Below are 15,703 nucleotides of genomic sequence, written 5' to 3' on the forward strand. Positions count from 1 at the left end.
ATTCATTCAACATATGTTTCTTGAGCATGCTAGGGACCTTTGGGTTCTGGAATAGAATCATGAAGGAAATAAGAAAGTCCCTGTTTTCATAGATTTTATATCCCGAGAGGGTTGAAAACCAAAAACAGCTTATCAAGAGAAGTGTTGGTCATCACAGAAGCAAGTTCTGTGTGGAACATTCAATTGTGTGAAATGATATGAGTGACTTGGGGTTGCATTCACTTAGGGTTCGGGCAGAGAGAAGAGTGAGGGCAGGAACGCAGAGCTGGGGCTGCCTTTGGAATGATCAAGGCATGAAGAGGCAGTGGACACAGGTACAGATGCAAGGGAGGAAGTCTAAGAGGGGAGCAGGGCCAGATTGGGTCCCATTTTGTGAAATATGGTGAAGGCTTTAGATTTTTATAGGAAATTAGTGGAATGCCACTGGAGGGTTTTTAGCTAGCTTTTTGTTACCCCTTAAGTTTAAAAAAAATTAACACGTTGGCTATTGTTTGTAAATCTGGGTGGCAGACAAGAGGCTAAATTGCTATTAGCTCAGATGAAAGATGGTGGTGGGGTGCCTGGGTGGCTCAGTGGGTTAAGCCGCTGCCTTCGGCTCAGGTCATGATCTCAGGGTCCTGGGATCGAGGCCCACATCGGGCTCTCTGCTCAGCAGGGAGCCTGCTTCCCTCTCTCTCTCTGCCTGCCTCTCTGTCTACTTGTGATCTCTCTCTGTCAAATAAATAAATAAAATCTTAAAAAAAAAAAAAAAAAAAAAGATGGTGGTGGCTTAGACACAGGTGGGGGAATTAGGGATGGAGAAAATGTCCCTGACTTCCCAAGTTTAGGAATCACTTAAACATGTACTCAGCACATCAGCCATTTACTACTGAAAAGAATCTGGCTCATTTTTCACTGCAAATGTAATCTGGAAAATAAAAGACTTATTGACATCAAATCCATAAGCTTTTCACTAATATAATTATAGGAGTTAGAGAACATGGTTTGGTAACCTGAATTACATATATGTTAAAAATCTCAAAACAGTACTGGGGGGTGTACATATCTCAAAAGGTTTGAATAAACAGGTTTATGATAATTCACTTTCGAGACTGATAATCAGTGATTCTCTTTCAGGTGAAATTTTGGGATTGCTAGGACCTAACGGTGCTGGTAAAAGCTCATCTATTAGGATGATTTCTGGGATCACGAAGCCAACAGCTGGAGAGGTAGTAAGAAATGACACAATGGTTTTCATTCCCAAAATAGACATTTCACGATAAATGTAGGTTATATCTTTATAAGACTCTACTTTTAATAATTTAAATAGTTTTCCATAATAAATGTGTGAATTTCTATAATGTGTATTGTTTTAGATTTTTAATTTTTATGTAGTTATTTATCTTTCTAATTAAACATTTTCTTATTGAAGTACAATTAGCATAGTGTTATATTACTTTTAGGTGTACAATACAATGATTTCAATACTTCTAATCACTTGCAACAATGTAGATTATAAAGGGTATAGTGCTAAGTGACATAAGTCAGATAGAGTAAGACAGATACCATAAGATTTCACTGATATATTTCTTTGATGCTCAAAAAATTTAGGTATTTATTAGCTACATGTCAGTTTCTTGTGTGTAAGATTGGAGAAAAGGCTACATGTGTTTCTAAAACCAGTTTACTTTCTTAGGTAGAACTGAAAGGATGTGGTTTGGTTTGGGATCATCAGGGGGACAACACAGTCAGCTTACCGGGATACTGTCCTCAGGAGAACGTGCTCTGGCCCAGCCTGACAGTGAGGGAACATCTGGAGATCTTTGCCGCCATCAAAGGGCTGAGGAAAGGGGACGCCACCATTGCCATTTCACGGTAAAGAGAAGTCACGGGATTCTTTTGTGTCCAGAGCCAGGAAAGCTTGTTGCACTGATGGTGAATTCACTGATGAAGAATGGAGAATAGAAATGATGTCTGCACCTTGTCCGAGAGTATCAGCAGTAGAGCAAGGATGGAGGGACAGGAGCTGTTTCCAGCATCCTCGATTGAGGGATCTTTAAAAAAAAAAAAAAAATGCATAAAATAATTGACAGTGTTCAATGCATGAATAACCACAAATAATCATCCACTTCAGTTCCAAATTCAAAATTCTAGCTATTATTTAGAACTTTTTATGAGATGAAAAATCTTTCCTGTTCCAAACAAACTCTTTCTCTCTAGGATCATGAGTTTCCAAGTAGTAGTGCCTAGCTTCCTTCCAATGTTGTTGTAATCTTCTGCGGAATTACAGTTTCCAAAGATCCTCTTTTGAATGGATATTCTCCTGTTTTCCAATAGATTGGTGGATACTTTCAAACTACACGGACAGCTAGATGTTCAGGCGCAGAAATTAACAGCAGGAGCCGCCAGAAAGGTATGTGGGATGCGGGATGGTATTCTGAAGGCTGATGTGGTGGCAGCAAATAAGGTGCTTCTCTGCCTTTCAGTTGTGTTTTGTGCTGAGCGTCCTGGGAAATTCGCCTGTCCTGCTCCTGGATGAACCCTCGACAGGCATGGACCCAGCAGGGCAGCAGCAAATGTGGTAAGAATAACACATGAGTGTAAACCTCATGTTGAAGTTGTGTTTTTAAACCAAGCTTAGATGCGGCACCCAGCCGGCTTACTTGGTAGAGCAAGCAACTCTTGATCTGAAGGTTGTGAGTTCAAGCCCCATGTTGGGTGTTTAGCTTACTTTAAAAATTTTTTTCTAGACTAAATAAAACCCTGATCTTGGAAAAATCTAAATCCACTGATTTCTAATTTAGTGGAGATAATCCATATCATTAGGAAAATAAATATGTCATAAATAGATTCTCTTTTGTATCATATTTATGTGGTATTAATGTTAAAAAAAAAAACCAACCCTTTAAGTATTTTGTTGGAATTTTAGGTCTTATAATTTGGAGTTAATTTTTTTTAATTATTGAGGTATATGTAACTGTTTCTTTTTTTAGAGGCTATTAACTTACATATTTTCTCCATTTCCTTTTCTTCCCCCCTTTACCAAATCTGTCAAATTTGCTTATCCAGTTTTTCTTAGTTTTTAAATTATTTTTACTTTCCTTTCTAGGATGTACCATTTGGATTAATAAAATCATCCAATCTAATTTCATATTTGTGACTGTCCAATAGTTTCCCTATCTCTTTAAAGAATTTCATTGTGGAAATTTTATACAAATGTAGAGAATCATTTATGAACCCAATATACCCATGACCTATTTCAAGAGTTACCCATATAAGGCCTACCTTTTTTCATTATACTTCTACCCACTTCCTTTTCTCCACTCCTATCAGTTTGAAGCAAATATTAGGCAGCTTTTCCTTTATTTATAAATATATCAATTAATTTATTCAAAAGAAATAAAGATCTCTTTTTTAAAAACTTAACCAGAATACCACTAGCCTATGTAAAAATATTAAACACTTCTCTTTATCATTTATGTTATCAAAAAACCTAATCAGTATTCAAATTTCTGTTTTTTTAATTAGAAATATGATTCATTTTATCCATACAATTTCTCTTCCATTTCTTTTTTGTCTACCCTCTTTTTTAACAGTGATATTTTTGGGCTCTTTTCAGGCAGGTGATCCAGGCAGCCATTAAAAACACAGAGAAAGGAGCGCTCCTGACCACCCATTACCTGGCCGAAGCTGAGGCCATATGTGACCGCATCGCTATCATGGTGTCTGGAAGGTTGAGGTGGGTGTCTTTCTGGAGGCTGTGCTTGACCCTCAAAATGAAATTCCCGTGGAAAAGGAAAGATCGCCGTGAACACCTGGAGTTCTTCCCATCAGTTTCTCAGCGATGCCCTTTCCCCTACATTTGAAATTGAAGAAGGTAAAAAATGTAAGGGGCAGTATTTTTTCTGACATGTTTTCCTTCTTGCCCATAGGTGCATCGGCTCCATCCAACACCTAAAAGACAAACTCGGCAAGGATTACATTCTAGAACTGAGAGTGAAGGAAGCTGCCCAAGTCACCTGTGTTCATACCGAGATTCTGAAGCTTTTCCCACAGGTTGCACCACAGGAAAGGTGAAGGATTATGGAGAAATGTGTTGGCATTACCCACTTTACCCACTCAGTGGTTTCTTTTCTGCTCTGTGAGGACTTCAGGGTGATTTGACTTCATAATAAAAGTTAGGGACCTCAAAAACTGATTTACTGACTCCTCCAGATTGTAAGAGATTTGGGACCCACCCAGGAAGCTGTGTCCTCCTGTCCCAAGGAAAGCTTGGGGACACCTTACATGGGCCCCCTCAGCAATCTAAGGCTGGTCTCCAGCTCAGAGGAGGATGTAGAAAAATTGGGGGAAAGGAACTTCTCATGCCCAGAACCCTTCATGGGACAAGATTTGGACCCATGGTGCCCTTCACAGACCTCCCTGAAAATATTTAAAAGATGTAAATATTTATAATCTAAAAGATGTAACTATTTAAGGTGAATTCCCCTCTTGGAAACAAACAGCCATTGAGATACTCAAATAATCTCCCTCTAATGAGTTTTCATGCCTCAAAATGGAGAATAGAAATGTGTGTGTACACCTATATGTGTGGTTGTTTGTGTATGTCTGTGTGTTGGGGGAGTGGGGGGCAAGGAGGTGGAACTAGAACAGAATTTGGAATTCCTTGGAGGCGTAAGCACACCAAAGAAGCAAGTGGCATTTCCATTTTAGCACAGTGTAAAATATAATGCAATTATCAGAGACTATGCCAGGGAAAGCAACTTAGCCCTGCTACCACACTCTTGGTGTCGAAGTAAGTGGGAAGACCGTGAGTGGCAAGCCTGAAAGAGCAGGTGCTGGGCTGAAGAGGGCCAAGCCTGGAGGTCTGGGCAGCTCTAGGGCCTCCTGGGGGCATCACACTACTAGGGAATGAGCTGAGAATGGGCATGAGGTCATCCACCTGAAAGTGGTACATGGAAGCAAGAGGCCACAGACCCCCTCTGGCTCCTCCTTTCCTCACAGGTTGGGGAAGTTTATAGTTAAAGACTTTTGAACCCTTCCCATCAGGTCCTTCTCTCTTAACCCCACATCTCCCCTTCCTTAGCTTTCTGGTCACAAGGATGAAATATTAAGTGAATGAATTAATTGCAAACTAATTTAAGCTAAGCAAAGGGGATAGTCCAGATGGTCTACATTCAATCACAACAACAAAAGGTTTGCATACAATAAGCATAAATGCAATTATGCTGGTTTATTTCTAGAAGAATTATTTCCAACAGCCAGCCACCAAAGACATTTTAAGAATTTTGCGTCGGTTGTTTTACTCACTTTTTATGTAAGCTGTATATTTATTTGTATTACTTTTATTTTCATCAAAGGAAATTGATGTTAATATCAGCATTTATTTTGATGGCCATTTTCTCCCCCTTGAAACTCAAGGTCAGATATGACATTTTCATATCCCCAGGTACTTCTCCTTCTTGGTCTATAAACTACCTCTGGTGGATGTCTACCCTCTATCTCAGACCTTCCGCAAATTAGAGGCAGGTAAGAGTTACCATTGTGGGGCTCCTGGGTGGCTCAGTGGGTTAAGCCTCTTCCTTCAGCTTGGGTCATGATCTCAGGGTGCTTGGATCGAGCCCTGCATTGGGCTCTCTGCTCAGCGAGGAGTCTGCTTCCCCCCTCTCTCTCTGCCTGCCTCTCTGTCTACTTGTGATCTCAATCTGTCAAATAAATAAATAAAATCTCAAAAAAAAAAGAGTTACCATTTTAAAAGAAAACTTTTCAGCGTCAGGTAGTAATTTCATGGTAGGTAATTGTGTAATCCATTTTAAAAATGTGCCAATGCTTAATGGTTTTAAGAATTCTAATGGTAGGGGGGCGCCTGGGTGGCTCAGTGGGTTGGGCCGCTGTCTTCGGCTCAGGTCATGATCTCAGGGTCCTGGGATCGAGCCCCGCATCGGGCTCTCTGCTCGGCAGGGAGCCTGCTTCCTCCTCTCTGTCTGCCTGCCTTTCTGTCTGCTTGTGATCTCTCTCTGTCAAATAAATAAATAAAATCTTTAAAAAAAAAAAAAAAGAATTCTAATGGTAGGTAATAGTGGGATTTAACTCCAACTGTGCTTAATCCAGTTCTCTGGAAAGAGGTTAATCTCTGTGGCAGGGACGGAAGGTACAGAAAACACACAACTAAGCTTGGCTGGGTTTACTGTGAATTCATAACTTTAACCTGACAAAGCCGTTTAGTGGGCGTTGCATTGCCTGTGTGTGCACAACCCATTCACACCAAGTGTCCTAAATTATTCCTTGCACACCCATCTCCTTCTTGCTTTTCTCCCTCGGTTGATGCCCTTGCTTTATATTTCACTAATAAAATAAAAGCCACAGAAAACCTTCCACCCATGCATTCACTTCTCTGCGTCTGGGCTGCGCGTTCTGCCTTCCCACTAAGTCCGTCCCCTCCATCATGCATGACTCCTCTTGCCATTTGAAATTGTTGATGTTCTCTCTTCATCATTTTTCTGCTTCCAGCTGGGGAAGTCCCAGCAGCAGACTGTCCTGGAGTAATTTCTTACGCAGCCTAGTGGTGAAGAGGGGCAAGTTCAGTGTCAGCCTCTCTACCAGCTGGGAGGCACTGGGTAAAGCTATTGAAACCCTGCACATCTAGGTGATCTGTCTTTGAGTGTGTGTGGGGGGGGGATATCAGTGCCCACTTGGGCAGGGTCATTAGGAAAATTAAATGAAGTCATTTACAGAGTGTTTAGACTTTTGCCAGGCTCATTGTGTTTGAGGGAATATGGATTGCCAGTTTACTCCCTCCAGTCCAGACACCCTGACTTCTAGTTCTTCCTAAAGGCTACCAGACATGCATACTCCTGCCTTAGGACTTTGCACTCGCTGATCCTTCTTCTTGAAATTCTGCTACTTCCAAATATCCAGCTTGTTCTCTCACTTCCTTCAAGTTTCTGCTCAATTTTTACCGTCTAACTATGGCCAACCCCAGCCATCCTGTTAAAAACGAGTGCCTGGCACTTCCTGTTTCCTCTGCTTGATTTATTTTTCCTATGTAGTAGCAATCATCATTTCAATTATTTTCTATTTAAGTCCTTATTTATTTAGTGCCCATATTCCTGCCACTAGAATGCAGGGGTTTATACACAAAGGCAGGGTTTTGTTTCCACTGCTACTCTGTCCCTGGTACCAAGTGTGGACACACACAGAAGATCTCAGTGTATGAGTGGAGCACTGTGAATATGTAAATACGTACATCTGGTTTCCTGGCAGGGATGCCCAGCTTCGAGCTGGGTATAGCAGATAAACTGGCTGAAGCCAGTTACACAGAAGCATTGGGTCCTTTCATAGGGAAAGGAATGGGATTGAAATCTTCCTTGTGTGTAAGAATGTGTCAATCAATTATGTAATTCCTCAAGGAACTTCTGTTTCCCAGGACACATATACTATGTAATAAAATGTATCAAAATGTAATATGAGAAAATTCTCACATCAGAGTTAATTTGTATTTATATTAACTCTATGACTTTTGACATCTCCCTTCTTTCTCCAAGTGTTTGTTTATTCAGCTTTATATTCTATTTATACTAATTGTGTGTATTTTTATTTTGTATAACTTTGAAAAAATTCTTTATAATAAGCATCTTGTAAGCATCTACTAGTAATCTTTTTTTCTCCCCCAGTGAAACATAACTTTAACCTGGAAGAGTACAGCCTCTCTCAGTGCACACTGGAAAAGGTGGGTCAGCTTTTATGGTTTGTATCATTCCTATAAATTTCACATGAAAGTAATTATGCATATATTCTATTTATTTTAAGACAATATCCAACTTGTTCATTCCTTTTCTTTCTGCGTTGTCTCCTATTTAGGTATTCTTAGAGCTTTCTAAGGAGCAGGAGCTGGGAAATTTTGAAGAAGAAATTGATACAACCATGAGATTGGAACTCCTCTCTCCTTCAGATGACTTTTAAAAGCTCAAGCCTGTTAATACTTTGTGTCATATAAGCTTATGTTCTATGTAATAATTGGCAGTATGTATAATTTTAAAAATCATTAACATCAATATCAGGGTATACTTTGTACATACATTTGGTTAACAAATGAATACGTGTCAGAATTATTCCTCCCCTTAAATTTAGGAATGATAGAAAATCTGTGATAAAGGCAATATAAAGTATTAATAAATTTACCTGAAGACCAGGTAGCAGGTATTGAGGAAATAAAACCACAAACTTGGGATATTTTTTGAAGTATAACTTCAAACATGGCATATCACTTTGAAAAATGACACTTACTGAGAAATTCCCTAGCAGAGCCATACGAGGGATCTGTTCAACAGCCAGAAGCTATAGGATTGCAGCATGCATTTGGGAAGCTCGGGTTTATGAGTTTGTTTTGAAACACAAGTAAAACCTAAAAGTCTTCCTCTGAAGTCTTTTCAGAAACTGTTTTGAAATTCAGAGCGAGGAGTGCATTGGACTCACCCATGAACGAACACGTGCATTAGATAAGCATTCAAACATACCTTGTGGAAATGAGGGACGTCACAGCAACACTCGTTCAGTTTTCTAAGATTTTGAATGCTACTTCATGATTGGGGGGAGGGGAGTGCTGATTTCCCTCACCAACTCATCAGTAGTTTTCTGTGTACAGTTGACCTTTGCACAACACAGGGGTTAAGGGTGCTGAACCCTCTGTGCAGTCAGGAATCTGAGTATAACTTTCAAATCCCCCCCAAACTTAACCACTAATAACTTACTGTTGACCAGAATCCTTTCCAAAAACCATTATTAAAATAGAAAGAGAAAAATCAAAGAAATAGAAAAAAAGAAATTAAAAAGGTGTCTGTAAAAGGAATATAGTTAACCCATTATTATGCATTAACTTGGGTTCTAAATTCCGAGATTTTTGACATTTCAGTGTTACATAATTCATTTTATATAATGGAGAAAAATATGCCAATTTTTAAAGGGATCAAAACAGTTTCAAGGCACTAAATTCCAAAATAAAGTTGTCAAGTGATAATCATCAATTAGCACAGTTTGCATGTTATATGCATTATATGCCATATTCTTAAAATAAGTCAGCCAGAGAAAAGATAATGTTATTAAGAAAAACATAAGGAAAAAATACATTTATTGTACTGTACAGTAAAAAACCATATATAAGTGAACCTGTACAGTTAAAATCCATGTGGTTCAAGGGTTAACTGTATTTACTGCCATTTTTAAATCACTTCTTTCTTACATATGTACATCATGTGTTTTTATATCTATACACACGCAGGCATAAATCATTTGTATTACCAAATTTTTAAAAAGTGTGTTTTACATGTAATTTTATTTTTTCCTTAAATTATAGCTATTTCATTTTAAATATCATGAGAAAATTTTTTGAAGACCAAGCAGTATTTTTGATGCTTTTTTTTTTTTTTTGGTGATATGTTATATAACTTAAAACACATTGTTGGGACACCTGGGTGGCTCAGTTGGTTAAGCAGCTGCCTTCGGCTCGGGTCATGATCCCAGCGTCCTGGGATAGAGTCCCGCATCGGGCTCCTTGCTCATCGGGGAGCCTGCTTCTCCCTCTGCCTCTGCCTGCCATTCTGTCTGCCTGTGCTTGCTCTCTCTCCCTCTCTCTCTCTGACAAATGAATGAATAAAATCTTAAAAAAAAAAAAGCCACATTGTTACGCTCATTGAGGGATTTTTGTATAATGGAGAAAAACACAGAATGGAGAAAAACACAGAAATTGAATAAAATTGAATGAAAGATCACCACACTTCCTCCATACCAAAAAAAAAAAAAAAAATCAGTTTCTTTTTCCTTTAGTATACTCTTTTACATAGGTGAAATCATTACAGTATATATAATTTCTTAACTATATATGCATATTTGCTAATGTAACATTGAAATTGTTTTAATTTACTTTCACACTTATGGTGAAGTTCCAGTGTTATATGTTTGTATTTTATTTTGTGTTAATTATTTGTATTTTTTGTTCATTTATTTTTGTGTTTTAATCTTTTTCTTACCCATTTCTCACATAATTAAATATTTTACCTGCATATATTACATATCATAATTATATCTAGAACATTATGATAATCAATAGCTTACTATTTATTCAGGATACTTAGTGCCCTATAAAAGCAAATTCATATCATAATAAGAGTTGGGTTTAGATTATTTCTAAAATTCAAGCAATAAATTCTCCTGTCTTGCTCAAATGTATGAAATCACAACATATATAACCATTTCACATAGAAAGATGATGAAATCTTTGCCTATATTCATTATGTTACTAATTTTCTTAACTGTTATAGAATTATGTTTACAAAGTACTGAATAACCAATATCAGATGTATAAATATTTTAGAAGATTAAGTTGGACACGATTTGCTAAATCCATCATAATATGGGTGCCTTTGAAAACTTGGGTTTCTATTAAGAATATATTCAAGAGAAGATAAATGGGTATGAAAAGGGAAGGAGATGAGAATAAAACTAAAGAAAGGATTTTGTCAAAAGACAAAATAGTTGTATCATCTCGAACTCTGTTGTAGACAGGTCCTGTGCTGGTTTTGTTCATTATTTTCCTACTATACCCCTTCCAAAAGCTACAATAGATGCAAAGGTAGAAGAGAGAGGTCAGAGGATCTCTTCCCTCCTGTCCTCATTTTAGTTCCAGATCTCAGACAGTAGATGTAGCCCTCCAGGTGTATAACTTCTGCCCTTCTCCAGTTACACACATCTGCTTCTGGCCCCTCTAACACTATTGACCCCAAGAATGTCCTACTCTTACCTCATCCTTCTCACTCAGGCTCCAGCAAATCATCAGAATTATCATTTAAGTTGTTTGTTCCTAGTTTACGGCTCTACTGGTTTCTGCTCCAAGTAAGCTGGTCTTGGCTGTAATTCTTTTTATTCATTTGCGTAAAATGCATAAAATGAGCTCTGCTCCCAGGTCCTTCTAATATTTGGTTTTGGACTCCAGTTCTTAACACAGAGCTCCTAAGACACTAAGGGTCTCTTGGGTGATAGAAGTAACTTTTGTTCTAATGAGGTGATGCTGGAGGGCTTCAGGATCAGCACTGGCCACCAGAAAAACCAAGCCATGATTAAAAGGTTGGTACTTTCACCCCGTTCTCATTCTCCAGAGGTGGGAGAAGCATTGTAAATTGAGCTGAGAGTCAATCATGCCTATCTGATGAAACCTCCAAAAAATTCCAAAAGTACTGGGTTCAGAGAGTGACCAAGCTGGTGAACACATCAATGTGCTAGGAAGGTGGTGGGTGCATCCCAGTTCCAGGGTGACTGGGGTTCTATGCTTGGAACCCTTCCAGACCTTATCCTATGTATCTCTTCATTTAGCTGTTCATCTGAATCCTTTATCATATTGTTTATTATATTAGAAACCAGTCAACATAAGTAAGGGTTCCCTTGAGGTCTGTAAGCTGTTCTAACAAATTGTCAAACCCAAAGATGAGGTCATGGGAGCCCCACTTACAGCTGGAAGGTTAGAAGTAGAGGAGATGATATGGGGTTTTGTGATTGGCACCTGAAGCAGAGTCAGTCTTGTGAGACAGGGCGAGTAACTGGTGGGATCTGATGCTAACTCCAGACATAGTGTCAGAACTAAACAAATTGTAGGACACCCAGCTGGTTTTGGAGAATTGTTTAGTATGGGGGCGGGGGGGAAACACCACATTTGGTGGCCAGAAGTATGAGAACAAAGGAAAACACAAAGGGAAAAAAAATTGTTTCCTAGACATTTGGTGTCAGTGAAGTGGAATTTTCTAGAACAACAGTTCTGGCTCATGGAAATACATGGTTTGGGAACAGGAAGAATGGAGGGCTGGGATGCAGGGATGAGGACTCTTGGTCCCTGGATGGCTACTAGTCCCTCATAGTATAAAAATGCAGCTGCTTTTTGATCAGTTACTCAGAATAGAAGTTACCAGTGGAATTAGAGATGAGAGTAACCCCAGCTCCTGAGGAGCTGGCTCTTTGATTATGTAAGGAAATGCAAAATAATAAGCATGCTAAATGTATAATCTCTCGATCATTGTTATCCAGAATGGCTAAAATAAGAGAGAGTTCTGAGTTGGACCTTGATGCGGGAACAAGTTCAAACTTGGGTCAGTCTGAGCTTTGGCCACCAGCCTCAAAGCTGCTCAGAAAGGGAGGAATTATGCCAGGAAGATACCTCTAATCACCCTTTGATCACCAAAGAAATAGTGTGGTGGATGGAGGACAAAACCAAAACAAACCAACAAACAAACTACTAAAACCAGGGGGTAGAGCATGAAGGAGATGTCTCATTTTGTGGACCGAATTATCAGCTTCCTGAGGAATCTCTACCAAAATGGACTAGGAGAGTAACTAATCTGGGGTCTATGTCTTTGGTTTTGAATGTTTCAGAATGGAAGAGCCTTTCTGGGTTACAGCTGGATCCGCATCCCACCAAAGAACGATCACAGATGGTTATATGTGATCCAGACACACAGAACATTATTCCTGAGGGATTCCTGCTGAGCTGGATAAAGCCACCTTAAGGGTGTGCTCACCTGAGAAGGAGGACTGCCCATGTCCTCCTATAATTGCCAAGTGGAGCACTTCAGATGAAAGAGCTGATAGGCTTTGCAGGCAAGTCGCAGGGGATTGGCTGTATAGGAGCTAGGATATTCCCCCACTGAATATGCCTGTTACCAGGCTGTGGTAAGTGCTGTGATTAAGGGGGCCCCTGTTACATGGGTAACTTTTGTGACATCACTCTTGCAAGACTGAACAGTCTGGGAAGCTTTATCAGAGTTGCTGTCTTAGTTTCCCCATTTGGATCTCACTGATACTGAGGTCACCAAAGTAATTAAAAAGAAAATGGCGGCCGCCTGGGTGGCTCAGTGGGTTAAGCCTCTGCCTTCAGCTCAGGTCATGATCCCAGGGTCCTGGGATAGAGCCTTGCATCGGGCTCTCTGCTCGGTGGGGAGCCTGCTTCCCTCTCTCTCTCTGCCTGCCTCTCTGTCTACTTCTGATCTCTGTCTGTCAAATAAATAAATAAAATCTTAAAAAAAAAAAGAAAGAAAATGGTGAGACAGAAAGGCGTCAAGGGACTCCACCCAGCAGAGAGGACATCTTTAGATGGTTATTGAAAAAGGGATGAATGTGGTAGACACGGATAGTGTTGAAACAAAGGTACTGATGCGACATTATGGAAGTGTGTATGGACCAGTGAGACTTCCCGTGGGTCCCCCAACACCAGAAGGCCCCAAGCAGGTTCTTTCCACTTACCCCACTTTGGAGGAATTTAAAAAGTCAGAGGACAAAGGTTATATGAGAAATGCCACCCAGAAGTGCCTGAGGTATAGGTTAAGCAGATTAATCAAAGTAAATGTTGAAGGAGAGGCCAGAATCTTCTGGCACAGCCTGGTAGGGACCCAAGGCTATAGGCACATATGTGGATAAATTGTCCAGGGAAAGGAAGGAGAGGAGGAGAAACTTTTGGGGGGATTCCTTAACACAGGAGTCAATGTACTGTGTTTTGAAACCTGTTGGTGATATCTTTTTTTTTTTTTAGTTTTTTTATTTTTTCAGCATAACAGTATTCATTATTTTTGCACCACACCCAGTGCTCCATGCAATCCGTGCCCTCTACAATACCCACCACCTGGTGCCCCCAACCTCCCACCCCCCACCCCTTCCAAATTCTCAGATCGTTTTTCAGAGTCCATAGTCTCTCATGGTTCACCTCCCCTTCCAATTTCCCTCAACTCCCTTCTCCTCTCCATCTCCCCTTGTCCTCCATGCTATTTGTTATGCTCCACAAATAAGTGAAACCATATGATAATTGACTCTCTCTGCTTGACTTATTTCACTCAGCATAATCTCTTCCAGTCCCGTCCATGTTGCTACAAAACTTGGGTATTCATCCTTTCTTTTTTCTTTTTTTTTTTTTTTTTTACAGCTTTATAAACATATATTTTTATCCCCAGGGGTACAGGTCTGCGAATCGCCAGGTTTACACACTTCACAGCACTCACCATAGCACATACCCTCCCCAATATCCATAACCCCCACCCCTCTCCCAACCCCCTCCCCCCATCAACCCTCAGTTTGTTTTGTGAGATTAAGAGTCACTTATGGTTTGTCTCCCTCCCAATCCCATCTTGTTTCATTTACTCTTCTCCTACCCGCTCAACCCCCCATGTTGCATCTCCTCTCCCTCATATCAGGGAGATTATATGATAGTTGTCTTTCTCCGATTGACTTATTTCACTAAGCATGATACCCTCTAGTTCCATCCACGTCGTCGCAAATGGCAAGATTTCATTTCTTTTGATGGCTGCATAGTATTCCATTGTGTATATATACCACGTCTTCTTTATCCATTCGTCTGTAGATGGACATCTAGGTTCTTTCCATAGTTTGGCTATTGTAGACATTGCTGCTATAAACATTCGGGTGCACGTGCCCCTTCGGATCACTACGTTTGTATCTTTAGGGTAAATACCCAGCAGTGCAATTGCAGGGTCATAGGGTAGTTCTATTTTCAACATTTTGAGGAACCTCCATGCTGTTTTCCAGAGGGGTTGCACCAGCTTGCATTCCCACCAACAGTGTAGGAGGGTTCCCCTTTCTCCACATCCTCGCCAGCATCTGTCATTTCCTGACTTGTTAATTTTAGCCATTCTGACTGGTGTGAGGTGATATCTCATGGTGGTTTTGATTTATATTTCCCTGATGCTGAGTGATCTGGAGCACTTTTTCATGTGTCTGTTGGCCATCTGGATGTCTTCTTTGCAGAAATGTCTGTTCATGTCCTCTGCCCATTTCTTGATTGGATTATTTGTTCTTTGGGTGTTGAGTTTGCTAAGTTCTTTATAGATTTTGGACACTAGCCCTTTATCTGATATGTCATTTGCAACTATCTTCTCCCATTCTGTCAGTTGTCTTTTGGTTTTGTTCACTGTTTCCTTTGCTGTGCAAAAGCTTTTGATCTTGATAAAATCCCAATAGTTCATTTTTGCCCTTGCTTCCCTTGCCTTTGGTGATGTTCCTAGGAAGATGTTGCTGCGGCTGAGGTCGAAGAGGTTGCTGCCTGTGTTCTCCTCGAGGATTTTGATGGATTCCTTTCTCACATTGAGATCCTTCATCCATTTTGAGTCTATTTTCGTGTGTGGTGTAAGGAAATGATCCAATTTCATTTTTCTGCATGTGGCTGTCCAATTTTCCCAACACCATTTATTGAAGAGGCTGTCTTTTTTCCATTGGACATTCTTTCCTGCTTTGTCAAAGATTAGTTCACTATAGAGTTGAGGGTCCATTTCTGGGCTCTCTATTCTGTTCCATTGATCTATGTGTCTGTGTTTGTGCCTGTACCATGCTGTCTTGATGATGACAGCTTTGTAATAGAGCTTGAAGTCCGGAATTGTGATGCCACCAACTTTGGCTTTCTTTTTCAATATTCCTTTGGCTATTTGAGGTCTTTTCTGGTTCCATATAAATTTTAGGATTATTTGTTCCATTTCTTTGAAAAAAATGGATGGTACTTTGATAGGAATTGCATTAAATGTGTAGATTGCTTTAGGTAGCATAGACATTTTCACAATATTTATTCTTCCAATCCAGGAGCATGGAACATTTTTCCATTTCTTTGTGTCTTCCTCAGTTTCTTTCATGAGTTCTTTATAGTTTTCTGAGTATAGATTCTTAGTCTCTTTGGTTAGGTTTATTC

The 15,703-nt window shown here is 39.8% G+C and overlaps 1 protein-coding gene across 3 annotated transcripts in view; it reads left to right on the top strand.

Annotated features, from left to right (window-relative positions):
• LOC125087310 (ATP-binding cassette sub-family A member 6-like) overlaps nt 1-8,753 on the top strand; it is an 83,843-nt gene extending 75,090 nt beyond the window's left edge. For all 3 annotated transcript variants that reach the window (XM_047707501.1, XM_047707500.1, XM_047707503.1), the window contains 9 exons: nt 1,117-1,208; nt 1,676-1,854; nt 2,317-2,392; nt 2,466-2,560; nt 3,599-3,718; nt 3,912-4,052; nt 5,429-5,508; nt 7,653-7,708; nt 7,840-8,753. In XM_047707501.1, coding sequence (XP_047563457.1) covers nt 1,117-1,208; nt 1,676-1,854; nt 2,317-2,392; nt 2,466-2,560; nt 3,599-3,718; nt 3,912-4,052; nt 5,429-5,508; nt 7,653-7,708; nt 7,840-7,941 — 941 coding nt within the window. In that variant the 3' untranslated portion in view covers nt 7,942-8,753. The remainder of the gene's footprint in view (nt 1-1,116; nt 1,209-1,675; nt 1,855-2,316; nt 2,393-2,465; nt 2,561-3,598; nt 3,719-3,911; nt 4,053-5,428; nt 5,509-7,652; nt 7,709-7,839) is intronic.
• Nucleotides 8,754-15,703: the final 6,950 nt, after the last annotated feature.

Source organism: Lutra lutra, chromosome 16, assembly GCF_902655055.1.
Source record: "Lutra lutra chromosome 16, mLutLut1.2, whole genome shotgun sequence".
Taxonomy (NCBI): Eukaryota; Metazoa; Chordata; class Mammalia; order Carnivora; family Mustelidae; genus Lutra; species Lutra lutra.